This window comes from Scleropages formosus, chromosome 19, assembly GCF_900964775.1.
Source record: "Scleropages formosus chromosome 19, fSclFor1.1, whole genome shotgun sequence".
Lineage (NCBI taxonomy): Eukaryota > Metazoa > Chordata > Actinopteri > Osteoglossiformes > Osteoglossidae > Scleropages > Scleropages formosus.
In genome coordinates this window covers 9,520,128-9,540,896 of record NC_041824.1, presented here as the reverse complement: position 1 = coordinate 9,540,896, position 20,769 = coordinate 9,520,128, and the positions used below count along the sequence as shown (strand labels likewise).

The 20,769-nt window shown below is 40.4% G+C and overlaps 1 protein-coding gene across 2 annotated transcripts in view; it reads left to right on the top strand.

Moving 5' to 3' along the window:
* The window catches only part of gpr158a (G protein-coupled receptor 158a), a 56,249-nt gene that overhangs the window by 3,997 nt on the left and 31,483 nt on the right, over positions 1-20,769 (top strand). For both annotated transcript variants that reach the window (XM_029246135.1, XM_029246134.1), the window contains exons 2-3: positions 6,880-6,985; positions 20,242-20,344. In XM_029246135.1, coding sequence (XP_029101968.1) covers positions 6,880-6,985; positions 20,242-20,344 — 209 coding nt within the window. The remainder of the gene's footprint in view (positions 1-6,879; positions 6,986-20,241; positions 20,345-20,769) is intronic.

Below are 20,769 nucleotides of genomic sequence, written 5' to 3'. Positions count from 1 at the left end.
GGTTTACAATTACAGCACCAAAAAAGAAGAAAAGTTGTAAAAAATTGTCTGCTGCACAAATGGGACTGAAATTAATTGTTTGGCAATAATTTGCAATGCCATATTTGGTGAAAACCAAACACCACATGTCATTCCAAGAGCTTCAGACCAGCCACCAAGAATGGTAGTGGATGGGTGATGATTTGGCGCTATTTTATAGGCTATGTAGGTCTTAAAATCAGGACTGGCCCTAGGTCACTTGAGCTTATTTCATGCAATGTGACCCCCTGCCCACATGGTTCTTTGCGCAGGGCTGGTCAAGGAGTTGAAACACTGAAGCTATCTTCTCCTTCTTTTTACTGTCAAAAACCTTTGCAAATGATGGAATTCCTTGCTTTGAGTGAGAAAGATTCTGGATTTCCAATGTTTTTGTTGCTCTCTATATATTTTTTGTCAATCCTGGTCACAGTGGTGTCAGGGGAAAGGAACTCATACACACACACATTTTCAGAACCACCTGTCCCACATGGGGTCACAGGAAACCAGAGCCTACCCAGCAACACAGGGCATAAGGCCAGAGGGGGAGGGGACACACCCAGGACAGGACGCCAGTCCATCGCAAGGCACCCAAGCAGGACTCGAACCCCAGACCCACCGGAGAACAGGACCTGGTCCAACCCACTGCGCCACTGCACCCCAGGAAGGGAACTCTTCCAAATTAAAACTGATCAAGTCTTATATAAAGTTAAACATGCTCCAAGACAGACCAAGCCATGAAGTATTATCCATAGACTATGATGAAGCAAGAACCTTAAGGTTTAAATTTGGAAAGAATTTACAAAATGCAAAGCAAGAAATCATAATCTTAAATCCAGGAAGTCTCACCAAGTTGGCTGTGAAGGTTGAAAATCACTGAGTACACCATACATTTCTCTCTATACTGGTGTATTCTAGAGAAAAATGAGACCATATGCCCAAAAACTAAAGTTTGGCTAAAAATGGACCCAAAGTATATGTATCTCCTATTATATAGACGTAGTTTGTTCCTGAAAACTGTGTATACCAAAAGTCTGTAAGCTGGGAGGTCCTTTTCTATTTTAAATAAGGGAAAAAATATACATTGCTGGACTTTACGGACACACCCAAATATTTTCCGAAACACCCTCCAAACACTTAAAAACAGCCCGAAGAAATAGTAATCAAAGCACTCATACAATAAGATATGAAAAATAATCAAGAAGGGAATTAACAAAGACGTTTGTTAGGAATTTCATATTCTACTAAACTTCTGTAGAGTAAGTATGTACAAAAGACACATACAATATATTTACATTTATTCATTTAGCACACGCTGTTCTCCAAGGCAACGTAAATCTCAGAGAACCATACAAAACGTACATCAACAGGAGGAGAGATCTGGATGCAGACACTTCATTTTTGAGTAAATCCATTTCTCACATACCTCTGTATGAACCAGTATACATTACCCTAGTATCTGCATATAGATTTTTTTTCCATTATTAAACAAATTGTTTAAAATATCAGATGAAATTTTATAATTAAACACTATAAAACATATCAAACATGTACACGTTTATTGAGCACTTACAAGATCAGAGGAAGAATGAGTCAGAAAGAGGTGAGTTTTGAGACTCATCTTAAATGCAGAGAGGTATGTGAACGAAACATTAAAATGGAAAACATTTCTCAAAACTGTAACAAATAACTTGAAAAACAATGCAAAAAAAAGAGGTTATCATACATGGTTGAGGAATCTGTTCTTAATTGACTCATGACTACTTCATTGGGGAAAAGTCTGCCCCCAAGCACTGGATTAAAATACGTAATATGGAGAACAGTCGGTTTGTATAGGGAACATGGGTACAACTTTTCTTTTCCGTTATACCAAGAATCTGTAAAGCGGAAGTCTGTATACCGGGGTATACCTGTACACCACTAAATCTGTGACAGAATGGCTGAAAAATAAAAGAATTTGGGTTTTGAAATGGCCAATAAATTTTCCCGGCTCTAGACCTTCAGCTCACTGAGATGTTGTTGTGGGCCCTTAAGGGAGCGATGCCTAAGCAAACGCCCTCAAACAACACTAAGCTGAAGCAGTTTTGCGAAGAGGAATGAGCCAGAATTCCTCTTACGCAATGCAAGAGACTAATAAACTCATAAAATCTTGCAGAAAATAATAACTTGAAGTTATTGCTGCTAAAGGGGGTTCTACAAGCGACTGAATCATGAGGGTCACTTTTTATACATATGGCCTCTGTGTGCAGATTTACTTTTGGCTGAATAAGTCTCACTTGTCACATGAAGTTAGATCTATCTGCTGTTAGTACTTTTTTGTAAAACCACAGAATCGATAGAAGGTGTACTTTCTTTTTCACACTGCTGTGCTCCTGCAGACTGTTATTCTTCCTTGGTATATAAAACTACAAATACACTTTGAATAAACAAACTAAATGCCACATGTTCTAAAGAAACAATTTCTTCTATGTTCATCTATTAGATGCATTAATTATCATAATGGGCAATGCAAGTCATGGAACACATTATGTATTTATTGAAGCTGATTGTTTTCAGCTGTTGCTGGGCCATAAAAGTCTTCAGAACTCATGTGTGAACACTGGAGGGATATATGTAAATCTGACAGGACAAGCAGAACTGAATTTAATTTGGCCCTGGAAAAATCCCTTAAAAAGATATCAAGGCCATTTATGAGACCTGTTATCTATCATCACATCTGACAGCCTCCAAGTGGCAAATGTGTTGTTTCAAATGGTTCACAAACATTATCAAAGTGTACGTGTTTCTGCTTGTGTCTAAATTAGACACACCAACAGCGGCATGGTGCTCATCTTTGATCAATACTTTATTTTTGGTTTTTTCAGACTAAAAAGAAAACCCATATCTGGGATCAATAAAGCCAAGATTAAACTAACCTGAACTCTGCAGAATACACTCTCTTTATACAAGAGTCTATGAGTCAAAAAGTAAGTCAGTACTTACACCTGTAGTGATGTGAATTATCATGTGAATATCATAATCTGAGTATTATTGCTGACACTTTTTGACTTCCTAATAGTTTTCTGTGACAAATGAAGAAAATTGGCATTCATATTAAACAAGCAGCTTTCGATTTATTATGCATTTTATCAATAGTACAGGTAGTCCTTGAGTTGCAACAGATGAAACTTACAATCTCTTGGGCTTATGACAGCTGTCCCACTAACCTTATTATATTATTTCCGGGTACCGGTGTTTGGTCGTAATGCCTAATGACAGCTCCTCCATCTTCTGTACGATAACATTGACTGACCATGCTGCCGTGGTCAATTTTATCCCAATGAAGTTTATACCCAGCTATGACCTGGCATCTAATTTGTGCTTGAGGCAGTATGTAAGAGAAGGCATCGTTAACTTGTACCTTGTATAACAGAGTGATAGTAATTATGTTCATCTTTGCAAGAACTGCTATAAGTTTACAAATAAGAACTCTGACTTAAACTTGGGTTTGAATTATAGGACCCAGCCTGCAATCTGGTCAAGCAACTTTACCAGATCAACTCTTTTTACCCAAAAGCCTCCAGAGAGACAGAAGAGGAAACTTGTCCTTTTCCTGACACTGGGTTTTGAAAATATAATATGTTAAACAGTAAAGGGCTAAGGGGGGGGTGGCGGTGGTGCAGTGGGTTCAGCCGATACCCGTTGTGTGGCGGGTCTGGGGCCCGAGCCCTGCTTGAGGTGCCTAGCGACGGCCTGGCGTCCCGTCCTGGGTATATCCCCTCCCCCCTTGGCCTTGTGCCCTGCATTGCCGGGGAGGCTCTGCCTCACCGTGACCCCATTCAGGACAAGCGGTTGTTGATGATGGATGGTAGAGGGCTGCATTTCATAAGATCCAATAGGTACGTGGGACTGCATGCATGTATAATTAAGCAGGCGATCTTCAATTACCCACGCTGCTTTGGCCTCCGCAGCTCTGTTCAAATATTTCGAAATGGAGAAATGGAATTCTGCGTGATGCTGTGCTACATTCTGCAACAACGATTACACGGAGATTGATCTAAGGACATTATAGGATCACATCCCAGAAGGCAAACTGCATTAGGACAGATGGTCCATAATTTTCATTAATATTATTATTTAATCTCTCTCTGTCTTGCGAGATTAAATTGGCGCAACTCGCAACATTATTGACATCCAGCTGGTTGAGTGAGCAGAGCTGACACATTCCTTAACTATGTTAAAAAAAAAGCGTGTGACCAGTGTAGAAGCTCCACGCAAGAGTGAGCAAATGGAGAGGCCCAGCTGCAGCTTGCAGGAGCAGGAAATGCAAAACAAACAACATGATCTGTGCAACAGAGGTTTTACACCCAGGGGATATCGCTGAATTTGTAAAGCCTGATCGATTCAACCAGGACTGCAAACCCTTTTTCTGAAACGTGGCTGGGGAAAATGAGCTTAGATCGTCGAAGTTTTTGAACTGATGCTTCCTATTTCATTTTGCAATCAACTTACCTTGTGACCCTTAGATTGGTGAGTGGAGTTGAAAACAGATGCATAGATGGGGGATGGAGGGACAGATGTCTACAAGGGTATTTGGGCTATGCAATGTGGACACTCGGGAATTTGCTGCCCTAAGTAAAATACAAATGACACCAGCAATGTTACAATATAAGAATATAACTCCTGTTTGATTTTACTGTAAGTGTGATGGGATTAATGATCACTTGTGTAATACTAGGTCTGTTATAGAAAGGAAAAAAATGGAGTTTACTGTCTCCAAATTCCGCTCATCCAGTCAACCTGATTCTTTTTGACCTTCTTGAACAATATAAGAAGTAAAGTAAAAATCTCAGTGATTTCATGCCTTGTGATGGATGATTTGGAGCTTCTGTATCCCAAAAAAGATAGGGTTGGACCTAATTTTTCTGGGGGGAGTTTGTGGGTTTGGGTCCATAGATGGTGGAACTAAATGTTTCTGCAAACAGATTGAAGGGCAAATAGATCATTCCTGCTGTTTGGGTGACCCATTCCAGAGCAGATGCCCAGGCATGCGATGACATATTGGAAGGTTCTTCTGAGTCCTCCTCTTCCGGCCAGAGCGAGCTCATTACAGAGTCTTCAAGCTGCCAGCAGTCAACAAATTGGCCAAGTGGCTGATTGAAGGAGTTGCTCTCTGAAAATAATAAATGAAGTGAAACTTCCATCGCATAACTTGTAAATGTTTGCTTTTTGGCAGACGTTAAAATATACAAAAAGAGAGGATTATTTTTAAATCCAGTTCTTCGTTTGCATCGCCTGTGTAGCTGAAACTGCGGTAACACTGGGGAGCAGAAGGTGTGGAGAACCAGATGCGAGAACCAGCAGTGTCCTGCCACGCTCAAACAAACACGATGAAGAAGGGTGACAGCCAAAGGAACCGTGGTGTGAATTTTTAACATGCACTCAAATATCAACGTAAACCCTTCTTTCTGCCTTTCTTACGATCTGAAGATTTCAGGGCTGTGAACTCAATAAAGAAATAATATTAATTTTATGTATTAATGCACAGTGACCTTTCCTGAAAAACAGCAGTAGGCAACATGGTGGCTAAACACTAATAACGGAGACGTCTGAAGGCTCAAATCTTGACAATTGCATCCTTCAACAAAGGTGAACATATCCATAACAGGAGAATCTGTCACCTCCTTTGGATAAGGGCACTTTTACTATTAATAGTAGTAAGACAGACAGACATTCAGCCTCATCACCGACCAGATGGGGATTTCATGATGAGTGAGTGATGAGCTACAACTTTTAAGACTTTATTGATGCTCATGCAGGAGTAACGTCCCTTTAACTGCAAGCAGCTCTGGGTGCTGATGGATTTATAACTACAAGAAAAACTGAAATTATTAACAGATGGGCTCCTGCACCTTTAAGAGTTTATCCCTTGCACAATGGGAATTAATTTTACACCAATAACCAACATTTATACAATGTTAGAATCATCTTGGGAGGACTGGGCAATGAAATGCAAGTTGGTGGTTAATGGAGCTCATCTGTGGCCTGGTGACAACATGCACTGTGGTTTAGTAAGTTGTCTATATTACAAATGAGGTATGGGTTTCCTGTTTCATTCTCTGTCACCTCATTATCCATTATACAAGTCTTGTTTCAGGTGTGGAAACACATCTTGTGTGATACTGCAATACAGCCCTGAGGTCTTTAGACATGCTACTTTGTTTAAGCCCTGCTGTTGTATGGATTCACATTGATTCATTTAACTGATGCCTTTCTCCAAAGCAACTTACAGTGCTGAGGTTACAATTATTTACCCATTTAGACAGCTGGGTAATTTAACTGGAGCAATTTAGGGTAAGTACCCTTGCTCAGGAGGGGTGTGGTGGTGGAGTGGGTTGGACCAGGTCCTGCTCTCCAGTGGGTTTGGGGTTCAAGTCCTGCTTTGGGGTGTCTTGCAACAGACTGGTGTCCCATCCTGGGGGTGTCCCATCCTGGGGGTGTCCCCTCCCCCTCCAGCCTTTTGCCTTGTGTTGCCAGGTTAGGCTCCCACAACCCCATATGGGGCAAGCAGTTTCCAATGATGTGTGCATACCTTCCTCAAGAGTACTACAGCCAGAGGTGAGGCTCAAACCTGCAACCTTTGGATCCAAAGGCAGTAGCTCTAACCACTACATTACCAGCTGCCCCCCTGCTGTCTTTCACGACCCAAGTCCTTTTAATGACAATTCTTACGTGGACCTGACACTGTATAAGTATTCACTGTACATCCTGTTAAAAACACTCTACAGGGACAGATTTTTTTGTCATCTGTGTTTCATAATGTTCAGAACCTCAATCATCTCCAGGTGAAAAGTAACATTGACGCTGTCATGTTCCATGTTCCAGGGGTGTGGTTCGGGTGGATGTCTCCCTTCAGGATGTGGACATCAACCAGTGTGCCAGCAGTGGGTGGTTTGCCGGAACTCACAGGTGTAATTTAACCAGTATGGAGGTGAGTGTGCATTTTCCAATATGTGCCATAGGAAAATTAAAAGATTATATTAAAGGTTTTACTCTGATCTAAGGTGCAGTTATGTATATGCTACTTAACGGTAGAACATTATCTTCTCTGCTTGGAGAAATTACTTAAACAATGCTGAACATCATTTAAGACCTTTACCTTAATGATACCTGTCCTTACATTAGCCGGTAATTGGTTTTGTGTTATTTCGATGTTGATATATATAATTTGTGTTCAGTGTCTGTATTCAAAAGCTGGAAACCAACATGAATATTCTGCTGAAATGCATCCGTTAAACAATCGGTTTGGTGCACTTGTAGTATTTCGATTCATGCACTACTTATGACAGCATTGCTAAGGATGTCTTTAATTTTCTGCGTGAAGAATATTAAGAATTAAAAAAAACTGCATGTTGCTCCACATATGCTTTGAAACGTATAATGTTCCAAATATACTTTAAAGATCAAATACTGCTCTCTTAGAGTACTGTATTAATACTTTATTCTAACTTTCCTCAATCACTATCAAGACTTTAACGGACTGCTGTATAATACATGTAGTGTAATGGATTGTAGTAAGCGAGGATGCTGAATAATTAACCTAACCCTTTCTCTAAGATGGATTTTTTGAGTTCTTATTTCTGTGTGTGCAGCCATGTAAGTGTGTTAATTTCAGTGAACAGGGTGAAAACTTAGCCCTCGCTTTCAGGCGTAATTTACCCTTTTGCAATCTTTTTTTCCACATTTGATGTTTGTTGTATTCCTCATCTACTGTATTTACACTTTCACCTTTTCTTTTCTTTTCTTGAACATTATGTCTCAACTCTAGCAGTTATGCAAAAGATAGGTGTGTTTCTTTTTTACACTGTGGTATAACATATGGGCAAATAATTAAAGCCGGGGTAATACAGTAAGTAAACAGATCCTTAACCATACCCCAGAAATGCACTGAACGATATTTAAAGGCAACAGCTGACCTGTCTCCATGTTTAACACAATCATCGTATTATCAACTAGGCATAATTTTCTGCTCCGGTTTGAGAAAACTAGCCAACTGAGCAAATCCCAGCTTCTTTGATGTAAGAGGAACTCCCAAACCCCATCCTTTGTGCCGCCTCTGTGTACAGTAGTCTTTTCCTCTCCAGCATTCAGTGGAAATAAAAAAGTCACTAAGCTGCATTCCAGAAATAGAGCGCATTTGTGAATCTGTCAGTGGTTTCTTCGGAAAAGCCTTCCTTTTACTGAGACTGCGGTGTGGAGATACTGCAAGGTCCTTGTGGGCCGATGGCTTTCTGAACTTGAGTTCTGATCAAACTGCAACTGCTGGCCGAGGCATGCGTGCGAGCGACTAGCTCAAAGGGAATGCAACTTCTCCATAAAATTAGAGGGAGAATCAAGGAAGGGAACAGTGGATATGTGCGGCAGCGAGTAGGAACATGGCCACCGAGAGCTAGACCTTGGAGCATTAGCCAAAATTGGCGGTGGGTCTTCCTGTGCGTTCCCGTGGTTCACTTCATTAAGCACACGGCTGCCATGTTTAAGATTGTCTTTTTAAATAAATTAATGAGTCATCACAACAGGAACTGTTGTTCTGCCTCCGGTCAAACTGTAAATCTCTGAAATATTCAAATCCACAGGGAGCCGGAGGGAGTTATTTTTTCACCGTAGGTAGGCGTATGTTATTCAGTGATAAATTAAATTTGAAATAATGGAGCAATCCTGCAGGTCTATCAGTGCAGCAACAGAAGAGCTGGAAGTAGTGCCGACACTGTCACAAAGTGAAAACTGCGTTCCAAGCTGTGTGTGATGAGGCAGTTCCGATAACCACATCTGAATTTTAGATTCTGAAGGAATGTGACGCAGGGGGCACTGCCATCATTAACACTGGATAGACAGTAAAGTCGTACCTCTGCATACACCCATTTGGGTTACAAGGATTGTAATTCGAGAGTATTTTCTTTTAGTACCTTCTTTGGCTTATGAGGCATTTCCTTGCATTTTCGAGGACCGAATTTGTATTTGGCATGCTTTCCAACAGTCGACTGGCACACGATCAGAGCCAGCACTTGGTCTCCTTTGCAGTTACTTTGACTCTTGCTGCATTAAGTTACCAACCTTCATTTACCAGTTTTGCCTCTTATAAACTTTCAATGTCAGGGAGGCATGGCGGCACAGCGGGTTTGGCCTGTGCCCACTGTGTGGTGGGTCTGGGATTCGAGCCCTGCTTGGTGTGCGTTGCGGCGGACTGGTGTCTCGTCCAGGGTGTGTCCCCTCCCCCCTTGGTCTTGCGCCCTGTGTTTCCGGGACAGGCTCCAGCTTGCCGCGACCCCGCTCGGGACAAGCGGTTGTGGACACTGCAAAAAAAAAAAAAAAAAAAAAAAAATCTTCCAATGTGTCCTTGTTCAGGGGTTATGAATACATTTTTGTTGATTTCATTTATTTCTTTTTGTTGTTACTGTTCTGTTTTTATGCACTGAAGGTTGAATGAACACAAACATTGAATATCATACATATGTCTGTTTTGCTGTTAGTGTTTGGTAAATGTTCACTGGTACACTAATGTACTAATGTACTAATGTACACTAATAGCTGTGATAGGCTTGAACAAGTGCAGGTTATAAGTTATGGAATTACATTGTAACGAAGGTAAACTGCTTTATTATTTTAAAAGATGAAGTAACTGGGTCCATTTTAAAGGGCTCTAGTGATATTTTAGCATAAATGGGTGTGAATTTGGAGCCTCAGAGACATATAAAAATGTCTGCCATTGAAGGTAATGGCAATTACATCTTTGATTTTTAAGAATTCACCGTATGAAGGGTCTTTGAGGCACAAATGAGTTTCGTAAGGTGGTGGAAGACTGTATATATTTTCTCCTGTACATCCCTTCTACCTCAACTGTTTCTCTGCCATGATTCCTTCCCCCCAGCTCCTCTCTGTCTCACGGTCCAGCCTAACGCTGACCGGCGCTTTTGCTTCAGGGGTTTGACAGAGTAAGGTTCCCAACACAGGCCGAATACCGCTAAACACCTCTGGCTGTACATAACAGACGTGACGCCCATAACTCCACCCTTGAAGCCGCCTTGGCTTAGGCTGCAGTTGCCTGACTCATGTCTTCAGTGCTCCGAGTGATGGGGAAGCAAGGGACTGAAATGAGCATCCCTGACATGCTTTAACATTTGTTGTTTTTTCGGTCTTTAGAGTTTTCATTTCCATCTGTTTTGGCAGGAGAGTTAGAAGCAAACAGAAGGTGTGTCTCAAAGTGAATAAAGGCAAATTCTTGCCAAACACCTGAAAGTCAGGAGTGTTTACAGTCTTGCTGATCCAGTGTTTGTTATAAACCCTTCATTCCCAACTGGCTAAATCAACCATTGCCAGTTTAATCTAGCTCATGCATATTTTTTTTTTTCTGTCATTACCTTATGCGAAGTGTAACAACTTTTTAAAAATTTTTCTTTAAATACACACACACACACAGTTTCAGAACCGCTTGTCCCATACGGGGTCACGGGGAACCGGAGCCTACCCGGTAACACAGGGCGTAAGGCCGGAAGGGGAGGGGACACACCCAGGACGGGACGCCAGTCCACCGCAAGGCACCCCAAGCGGGACTCGAACCCCAGACCCACCGGAGAGCAGGACTGCGGTCCAACCCACTGCGCCACCGCACCCCTGTTTTCTTTAAATATTGTTTATTATTTCGATCCAGATTATGTACTACCAAGACAGGTTATGCCCCAGGAAAATGGCTAACTTCCTAATTCTGATACCAGTGCTAAATTCGAAAATTTTTTCGGTAACTCCGTGTAGGTATTCAGCTATTAAAACTACAGGCTATGCCGTAAAGCATATTCATAAAAAGTGAGTTTGCATAAAGAATGCTTCGCTAAGTCAAAGATACATATAAACAAATGAATGAGCAAACAAACAAACAACTGTTCCTCTGTAAGGGAGTGGGTGTAACAAAACGAGCTGAAATGTATAAAATTGGGTAGAAAAACCCTTTTTTTTAACCAACTTTAAATCTGAATATTAAAATCTGATATCCTCATCGACAAGGGGGTTCCATTCCTGCACACCACGCATCCCATGCAGCCGCCATCAACACCGCACACTTTGTTAAGAGCATCCTGCATAAGTGTCAGACATTTCTGCAGTTTATATAATTAGGGAGTTGGAAAAGTGTCTCGGGTGTGCGGAGTTTCTGGGTAATAAATATTTACTGAGCCTTTTCTGTTCCTCCTTAGAAGAGCCGGGGTGGAGATAAATGGCTTCAAAGGGCTGTGATGGTAATGAAAGCAGGCTATACTGTCAGCCCGGGAAGATTTCCTCCTTCATGGAGGATGCGCACATTTGAAGAATACATCACTCTGCGCTGTAAAAGTTATTAGCTCGCTGTCTAAACATCTGCGAGAGCCTGAATGTAAATATTTATAACTGCCTTGCCGTCTCCTCCATCACTCCTACGACTATTTTCTGGGGAAAATAATCAGAATACAGAAATTGTCCCATAACCTCAGCCGATTGGCTAGCAGCCTCAAGGACCGTCTGAGCGAATGCCTTGTGTGAGCGTTCACCAGCATTGTGGGATGGTTGATTATTCCTCACTGAGATGTTTAGAGATTTGCATGCATCCAACTTTACATGGACCTCTGGACATAACAGAATTCTTTTTACACACACATCATCTGAAACCGCTTGTCCCATAGAGGGTCACGGCGAGCCAGAACCTAACCCGGCAACACAGGGTGTAAAGCTGGAGGGGGAGAGGACACACCCAGGACAGGACGCCAGTCTATCATAAGGCACCCCAAGCAGGACAGAACCCCAGACCCACCGGAGAGCAGGACCTGGTCCAACCCACTACACCACTGCGCTCCCCGAATTTTTTTACCACTTCTTAAAATTTCAGTTAAGTATTTAAAACAAAAGGGTGAGTTTTACTGACACCTGTTAAAGTGCGGGCTTCTATCTGAAAGGTTCTGGAATTCTGGAACAAAACTATTCTAGATGACAGTTGAATGAAGAAGGAACTAAATTAATGATACATGTCAAGAAAGGGACAGCGCGGTACATAAAAATGTTTCGAACATCCGAAAAACACAGAAAACTGATGGGTCATGTGGTTCACAAAATAATTCAAACGTGTTCTGTCCTTTGAGACCGCAGCTTTTGCAGAATCCATAGTTTTAGGAAAACGTGTTGTTTAGGGGAAATCTCAGATAGGCAGAAATTGTGGGGCAAAAAATGCTACTCTGGCAAACGGATCAGTGTTAAGCATGTTAACTCTTTTCTGGCAATTTGGGTCTTTGATTTGCTGATCCTTCTGTATCAAACATCGGCATAGAATTCAGAAGTCTGGGAGTTAGTTTTCGGTATTTATTTCCATAAAGGCATTAAATTCATATGTCAGTATATTCACTCCTGTTATTTTAATTGTCCAGTCTCAGTCGTGCTGCTGAACTTCACATTTGTATCGTCATCATTTATGAGTGCGAGATTATTAACTTTATTCATTTTGCTGTTTCGAGCCATTTTAAAATAGTTTGTGAGATCCTTCTCAGAACAGGTATTGGCGAACTGTCCTCTTTAACCAAGAAAGAGTTTCCAAGCTGCTCAACATTTACAGTGAGGCCATTGATAAAGCAATAATTCCACACAACCCTTGAGGATTGAACTTGAGAAAACTTTGCTGTCAGTGCATTCAAAACAGGCAATGAACCAAGCAACATGACTCACCGACCCATAGCTCATTTGTGGGAGCTTTTCATGTGGTGTAGTACAGCTCATTAATTCTCATCAGCCACAGTGAAAGTTTAAACCTTAAAGTGCAGAGAACATCACAGATGTTGATGTCACATTCATGCTTACACCACATTTACAATTAACGGACACTTTTCTCCAAAGCATCTTGCAACACTAAGGTATTTGTAACTATTTTACTCATTTACACAGCTGGGTGGCTTTACTGGAGCAGTTCTTAGGGTAAGTACCTTACCTGAGGGTAGTGCAGCTAGACATAGGGATCAAACCTGTAACCTTGGGGTCCAAAAGCAACAATTTATTTATTATTTTGCAGACTCTTCTCCCCAAAGTGATTTAGGATTATTTATACATGTATAGATAACTTCACTGGAGCAGTTTGGGATAAGTACTATACCTTTCTCCAAGGTGCTATAGCTGGAGGTTGAATTTGAACCTGCAACCTTTGGGTCCAAAGGCAGCAGGTCTAATCACAAAACTAGCTGCTGCCCCTATGCTTAGCATTTATTGACTTAATTAATTTGTTCATTTATTTGCATTATTACAGCCACCACTAAGTACCAGTGGATGAGGTGGGTGACATTTTTTTTGAAGAAATATAACTATTACGAAAAAAACCACATTGTTCAAAAAAGGAAATTGACAGTGTGACTTTACACCAAGCAGAAAATATGTCTTAAACCATAGAAAATATTAATGATTTAATGGAGCATTTTTTACACACTTGTTCATTCAACATGCTTCATATCCTTATACATGAGTGTTTTAAGGATAAAAAATCTGAGCAACAAAGAAAGTAAAAATGACAGTGAGTTTGGGTTATTTGTGCAGTTTATCTCTGTTAAATAGCTTTACCAAAAGCCGATTAGCTGTCATTGAGTTCGATATTCAGCTCATGTTTAATGAGGTTCTGAAAAAGTAGTTTAAGTAAGTGGGACAATTGGGTGAGCGATTCTCATTGTGCTGGTGAAATGAAATCCCTCAAACACGGTAAATATGAGAACCGCTGGCAACTGCATTGTTGCTAACCCACAACTGGAGAAACATTAATAAAATAAACATAAACTTAACGTATGCCTGAAGGAGGCCAAATAGGAACTTCACCCTGCGAATTCTTACCAGTTCTTAAGGGATGATGACGATATGTTGTTATGATTATGTATCTTCTACAATAAGCTACCCAAACTAGGACTTACGAGAATAGATTTAACTACAAAAAAAAAAAAAGCAAGGCTAAATTGATGAACAGAAGAGAAGAAAAGAAAAGAATAGAAGAAAAACTTTTGTTTCTGTGCTCAGAAGTTATAACTGATACAGCATATACCTCAGAGTTTAGGTGCCACAGGTACTTGGTTAAGGGTTCTAGAGTAATACGCCAGAGGTGAGCTACTATTGTACTCTTGATGAGTGTATTTACACTGAACATGTGCAGCAGAGGGTAATTTTCATTATGGGGCAAAAGAGTAGTTGAGTGCATAGACCCGTTTCTTGGGAACTAGATGTTTGTGGGTTCCAGCCCAACTCCAGCATGTTTAGGTGATGTTTGCAAGTTCTTATCTTGAACAAATGGCACTGATTCGTGACATGGTGTTGTTTTCTGCCCCAATGTGTCACTCCGAGTCACACGACTGATGGGTCCACCCTCAGAATGCCCTAAAGAGACAGGAGAGCACGTGTCTCCTACATTAAAGTTAATATTAATCCGAGTACGGCAAAGTGGGGTCAAGGCATGATCTGAGGAGAGGAATTCCCCATATGTACATGCGACTCTGGTTCGCCTGAAAACCGGTCAACTGCAAACCCCTCGTGGAGGCGGCAGCTGAAAGCTAATGAGCACGAAATCACGTGTAGCCAGAACTGGGGGTGGGGGGGGGGGGGGGGGGGCTTCTGCACTGTCAGCTTGATGTTCTGCTTGATCGACGCTCCCCAGTCTTTCCTGAAAGGACAGATTGCTGCAACAAAGTTTTGTTTTTCTTAGCATTACCCAACTGTATAAGAAGGTCGAACACTGTCAGTTACTTTGGGTGAAAGCTTCAGCTAAGCTACATATTAATAACAGTCAATGACCTGAACATAAAGTTGGCAACGAAAGACAAATTATGGACGTGAAAGTTAACACGTGTCCAGGCTGAACCATTAGTAATAATAATAATAATAATAATAATAATAATAATAAGAACAATACCTTTTAACAATTTATTTGTTTTAATTACCTTTTAACATATACTGTAATTACAATTACATTTTTTTATTAAAAAAAAATATAAACACATACACATACACAAACGCAGACTTCGAAAGCTTGGTGCAACTTCCTTCCCTGAGCTACGACTGTGAAGAGGATATAATCTTTCTCCGCTGTTTCAGCGAGACGAAAAGCACATTCTTATGCTTACATGCTTCTCTAATTTTGCAAAATACTCTCTGTATTTTTTTGTTTGACACCTAATGGTCTTTGGCAGTCCTGCATATTGAGAGCTGTTTCCATAAAGGGCCCAATAAGCGAGTAAATTATAAGGGTCCTTTCCTCCTGCCAAGGAACGAAGAACACGGAGGAATTGAAAAAGCTTGTCAGCGGAGAATTTAGATGGAACAGCGTGGACTAATTGAAAGTGAAGGTCTTCTGCTGGTTGTAATTAGCCGCCTCGCTCCCCGGCAGGTCACAGTAAAGCCGAGGTGAGGCCGCGTTCCTCATTAAACACAGTCTCTTCCCCTGATGCCATAGCCCCTCCCCACACACGTTCTTGTAAATAAACATGCACTTCCCTCAAGCTGTAACTGGCATTGCTCAGATGACAAACACGGTCAGGTCAAGCGTTCCGTGTCTGGACTGGTGTGTACAGAGGAATGAGTCTCTTTCTTGAACTTATCTGGAGGGTCAGAATCAGAATCAGAACCATGTAATTAAAGCAATTAATGCGGTGGGCAGGGGCTTTGTTACTGAATGATGCTGAATATTTTCCCCTGTCTCTGGCAAACATGGGATACACAATAACAAGGATAAGAGGCCCATGAGCTGTGCTGTGATGTTTGAGGAGCGCACACTCACCACTTTGGAAGAAGTGGCGGTAGGAAAATCTGCAGATAGCACAATCGCACCTGTCAAAAAATTACCTCTGTCTCTAGCATCTTCCTCCCACCATGTACATGTTTTGGCAGGGATGTCCAGCAGCTTCGTTGCACGGGCACAGCCGACCGCAAATCAAGCCAAACGAAATGGGTTGGTGCAGATTAGTGTGAATGTGCAATCTGGACATTTGAATAAGAAGTCAAGTTTTGCTTTATAACTAAACAAATTCCTTTTTCTTAATGGCCAAACACATGTCTTTACAAGAAAAAAAAGAGTTACTTCTAAGATTAAAGGGCCACTCTGTGAAAACTTTGCCTACTTCATATGTTTCTGTAGCTGTACATCCTTTTCACAGTTAATTTGCATAAAATTTAAGCTTTTTTCTTGTTTTTGCTAAGAATTAAAATTCTGCAATGTCAGGCTTGAGGTCAGAAACCAATTTCCAGCTGGTCCCATGATGACCCCTGCACCGCGCTGTGATTGCACACGCTATGAAGTTGTCCTGTAGTTGAGCTTGGATTTGAAACAGCGTGTGCTGGTTTGCAGAAAAAAGGAAATACTAGAACTGCATTTCAGCACAATTATAAATATGCAAAAAGGCAGCAATTACCCTAGCCTTTGTCAGTCTAGTTTCAAAATAACGTAGAGCTTCATGCACTTATTTATGATATTTGATATGATCTCATTGGATATATAATTGGAGGGTTAGGGTTAGGCTAAGGGTTAAGTAATGTTTTCTCTATCGTATCTAAGCTTCACTTTATGAGGTGAGTTGAACCACAAGACTCCACATGTCTGATCATGTTTTACTGAAAGAATGGTTGCCCTGGGGCGGCACTTTGCTCGAGGCAGAGAAGTTTGTATTAGTGGATTAAACATATTCATATACTCTGCTCCTGTTTTTCTAAAAAACGAAATAAAAGACTCAAGCTCATGTATGGTATAAATGTTCATGTGCCATAACTTTATGATCAGTCCCAGATAAGCCTTTACACAGCCACTACTCCTGTATTGTATGTAAATGTTTGTGTATCTTTAAAAAAATATACATTGTAGGAAGGTGATCAGGATTCATCTATCCTGAGTTTTATGCACCTACTCGTGTGATGAACATCAGTGCATAAAGGGGAAAGAAGCAAACTAAGTTTACTTAGGAATCACATGCCTTCAGCTATGTCTCTCTTTCTCCTAATGTAAAGCACAAATTGCATTTCTCTGAGATATATGTCGCTTTGGAGAAAAGCGTCTGCTGCATGAATAAATGGAAATGTAAACTGATGGTTTTTTCCACTTAAGGACAAGATGCGGTGTCTCGTGGAACGTTACCTGCTGAAGCATTGGATAGGACATGAACCCCAGCAGAGGTCAAAGCAGGAATAATGTCATCGCGATCATGCACCTTATTTAACCTAAGCAAATAAATAAAAAATACTCAGGCATTTCAGTTGCTTTCAGTCTGTGGTTCAGAGCGATTTTTCACCGTAATAATTTTGTAGATAATAATGTAATTGATGTTTCTTGTAAACATATCAAAGTAATCAAAGATTAGCACGTAAGAACAATATACTGAGGAAATTATGCACATTATTAAAAAGGTCATTCTAATTTAAAATCTCATTGACCTTCCTCATGTTAATTTCCGTTCTGTTTCTGCGGTGCCATTTCTGTGATTAATTGCCGGCTTCCCAGTTCCTCACAAAGATCAGGGGGGAAATGGTTCGCCAGCTGCCATCTTTAAACTCTCCCTCTAATTGATTACAACAGTTATTTTAACCTGTTTTCCATTAAATAATGATCCGCATTATGAGTAATGTCAGATTCTGCCTGCAGTGTAATATAGGACTGGGGTGGAGTGTAGGGTCTCTTTTGTACGGTGTTGGCCATACATCATTTTTATGTGAGGTACCCAGTAATAGTTTGCTTTTTTTGGTGTTACAAGAATATTCCCCAAAAATGTAGCACTGCTTTTTGCACTGCCTTCCTGGTGTCTTCGTTAAAAACCAAAGTTAATATTTCTGACCTGATTTGGTGACACTTTTCTCGCATATAAATTAGCAGCTGACGTAAAACACTGACGTCTGACATATTTCACTGGGCTTACGCCCAGTGTTTATGTCCAAGTGAGAAAAGTATCTGAGCGTTTTAAACGGATGAGGTTTTTTTTTTTTTATTTCACCACATGGTGAATTGCTGCGCTAAGTTCAGTGGGTCTCAGTAATTAATGTATTGACAGACGGCACTGAAAAATAAACAGAATGTGATAAGGTGTCAATGCAAATTGCCGCTTGTGTCGTTTTCTTGACATCTGATATCATTTCGGTTCTAGTTTTTTATTAGGAGTATTCACGAGGGAGTCTCAGAACCTTCTAATATTATACGGCATTTATTTTGGACCAGGTATGATCCTGTCCACTGTTCACTGCATGCAGACTGCAGACCCCGTGACCCCCAGGATCAGATATGTGTCTGTGCCATTTTATTTATAAATCTAACCCTCATGCAAGAGCACATAGTGGAAATACTGTTTGGTTTGTTTTTGTATCTATAGATATGAAGACCACGAACACTTTACACATGGGTCCTCTCATGCCTTCTGACACTTGGATAAATGTGCTTCTTGGCGTGAGCATTAACTGCACGGACATTCGCTTCGGCAGCATGTTCACGGGGGACTATTTTTGGCACCATCCAGGCTCTCTATGCAAAACGACCGAATTAATTGTGGCAGACGGTGTTCAGCAGATTTGCAGCCCCTTTTGAGCCCTTTTCCAGCTCTGTCTCAATGCCAGTTATCAGATGTCAGATTTCCATGCAGGCTGGGAGTGGCTCATCCATGACATTTTACTTTTAAAAAAGTTGCAGAAACCCTGCATTATATTTCATTTAGTAAGATTTTATTCTCATAAATGGTGAAACAGAGTCCACTTAGTGTTAGTATAATGAGATTTTAAATCGAAAAGTACAGCAGATTCATACATTTCAGAACAAGTTAAAAAGTTCACACTTTCTTCACTGTTCATGCATTTCTTTATTTTAATAGGGATTTAGGTAGACATTAGCAAAAGATCGAACTTCAGCCGAATAGAAAATTCTTGATGCAGAAAGCATTTATTTGCATTAACTAATATAATACAATTTATATATATATATATATATATATATAAATAAATTTGTCTGCATACTTCATATCTTCCCATATTTTAAACAGACTATGCAGAAAATCAATCTTCACCTTTTAATCCTGCAAATAAGAACATTCTTAATTTAGATGTTAATTAAAACTTGTAAGCTGCCAAATGCACAGTGAAGTGAGCCAAAAATGCACATCAAACCTTTGCTGAGTGCTTTAACAACAATCCGCTGTAATTACTATGAAGGTAATTATGAACGAAGGTAGCTGTTTTAACATTTGGAATGTGGAGGGTACATGTAGAGGAAAAATGTTTTGCAAAAATATTGCTTTCATATCCCTCAATATACATAAAGCTAGTTCATATACACATTTTTTTTTTTCAGAAAGACTCATTATTTCTCTTTTTGGAGAAAGATTTATTCTTCATATTTAAATTCTTTGTACTTCGGGTGATTAAGAGCCCAAGTTTATATAAATTTGTACATTCAGCTAAATAGTTTATCATGAGAAACCAGATGGTGACAAGGACATATAATAAGTATCACCTGGTATTTTAATTGCTTGAGATTTGGCAGCTGGAAATATCAGATTTTTTCAGTGACTGCTGTTTACCCTTTGCATTGTCTGTAAAGTTTTAACATGATTATGCTACACAGATGACCAGTATTTTGTGTTTTCAGAAGAGATATGTGTGTTTAATTTACATTTATTCATTTAGCTGATGCTTTTCTCCAATGCAACTTACAATGTTAAGGTTACAGTTATTTACCCATTGATACAGCTGTGTAATTTCCTGGAGCAATTCAAAGTAAGGACCTTGCTCAAGGGTACTACAGCTGGAGTTGAGGCTTGAACCTGCAACCTTTGAGTCCAGAGGCTCTACCACTATGCTACCAGCTGTTCCAGCTGAAGCAATCACAGTGTGAGAAATTAAATACGAGAATGAACGACTCAGATGTGTGAAAATCAACAGATTGTTATTGTGTGCTTCCCTTTCAGTCCTTTTCAACGATGCAGAAGTTTTATACCCTTTACTAGTAGGGCAACAGTAGAGCGACAATGCTGTACTGGAAATGAATACCAACATTTTTCACTGTAATGTGGAGCAGAGTGTTGAAAGGGTATCACCCTGAATTATTATAATTGTCATGGTTTATTATCTAGCAAACTTTTCTTTTGTTCAGTTGTGACATTGCCTTGGACAAAGTTGTCACCCGAACAAAACAAACAAAAAACAAACAAAGAATGCAAATAATGTCCGGTTGTTTTGTCATGTTCACAGTGCCTTCCTGTTCCTGGTCATGGGTTTGTGCTGGACAAATATAACTGCCCCTGCAGGAAAGGCTTCTACCACCGGAATCGACTGCCCTTCAACAGCTTCAAAAGTGAGTCTGAATACACTGTGTGTGAACTGGTTTGCTCTTTCATTTACTACAGTTTTTTTCCCATATTTAGGCGATACTGTCTGCTTTGATTCAGTAACACTGTTATTTTTACTGAGTTTAACAGCACCCATAAGAGGTACCAGTAACCTCGTCACCCCAACACCATTAGACGAATAATTATTGATGGTATCGCCTGGCTTAGAATAAAATTTAAAAAATATAGTGAATATGGGGGACTTCTGTTCTCCAACTGTCAGAAAGACTGTAAAGTTGTATCCCCACTTTCTCAGAAGAGTTCCTCGTGGTGTCTTTTCTTGATGAGATGCATGATCTCACAGGAGGCTGATCTTATCTTCGGTGTAGGCACCGCGCTGTGTAAAGAAGCCTCTACTGTATACACTCTGCAAATTCAGCATTAATATTAA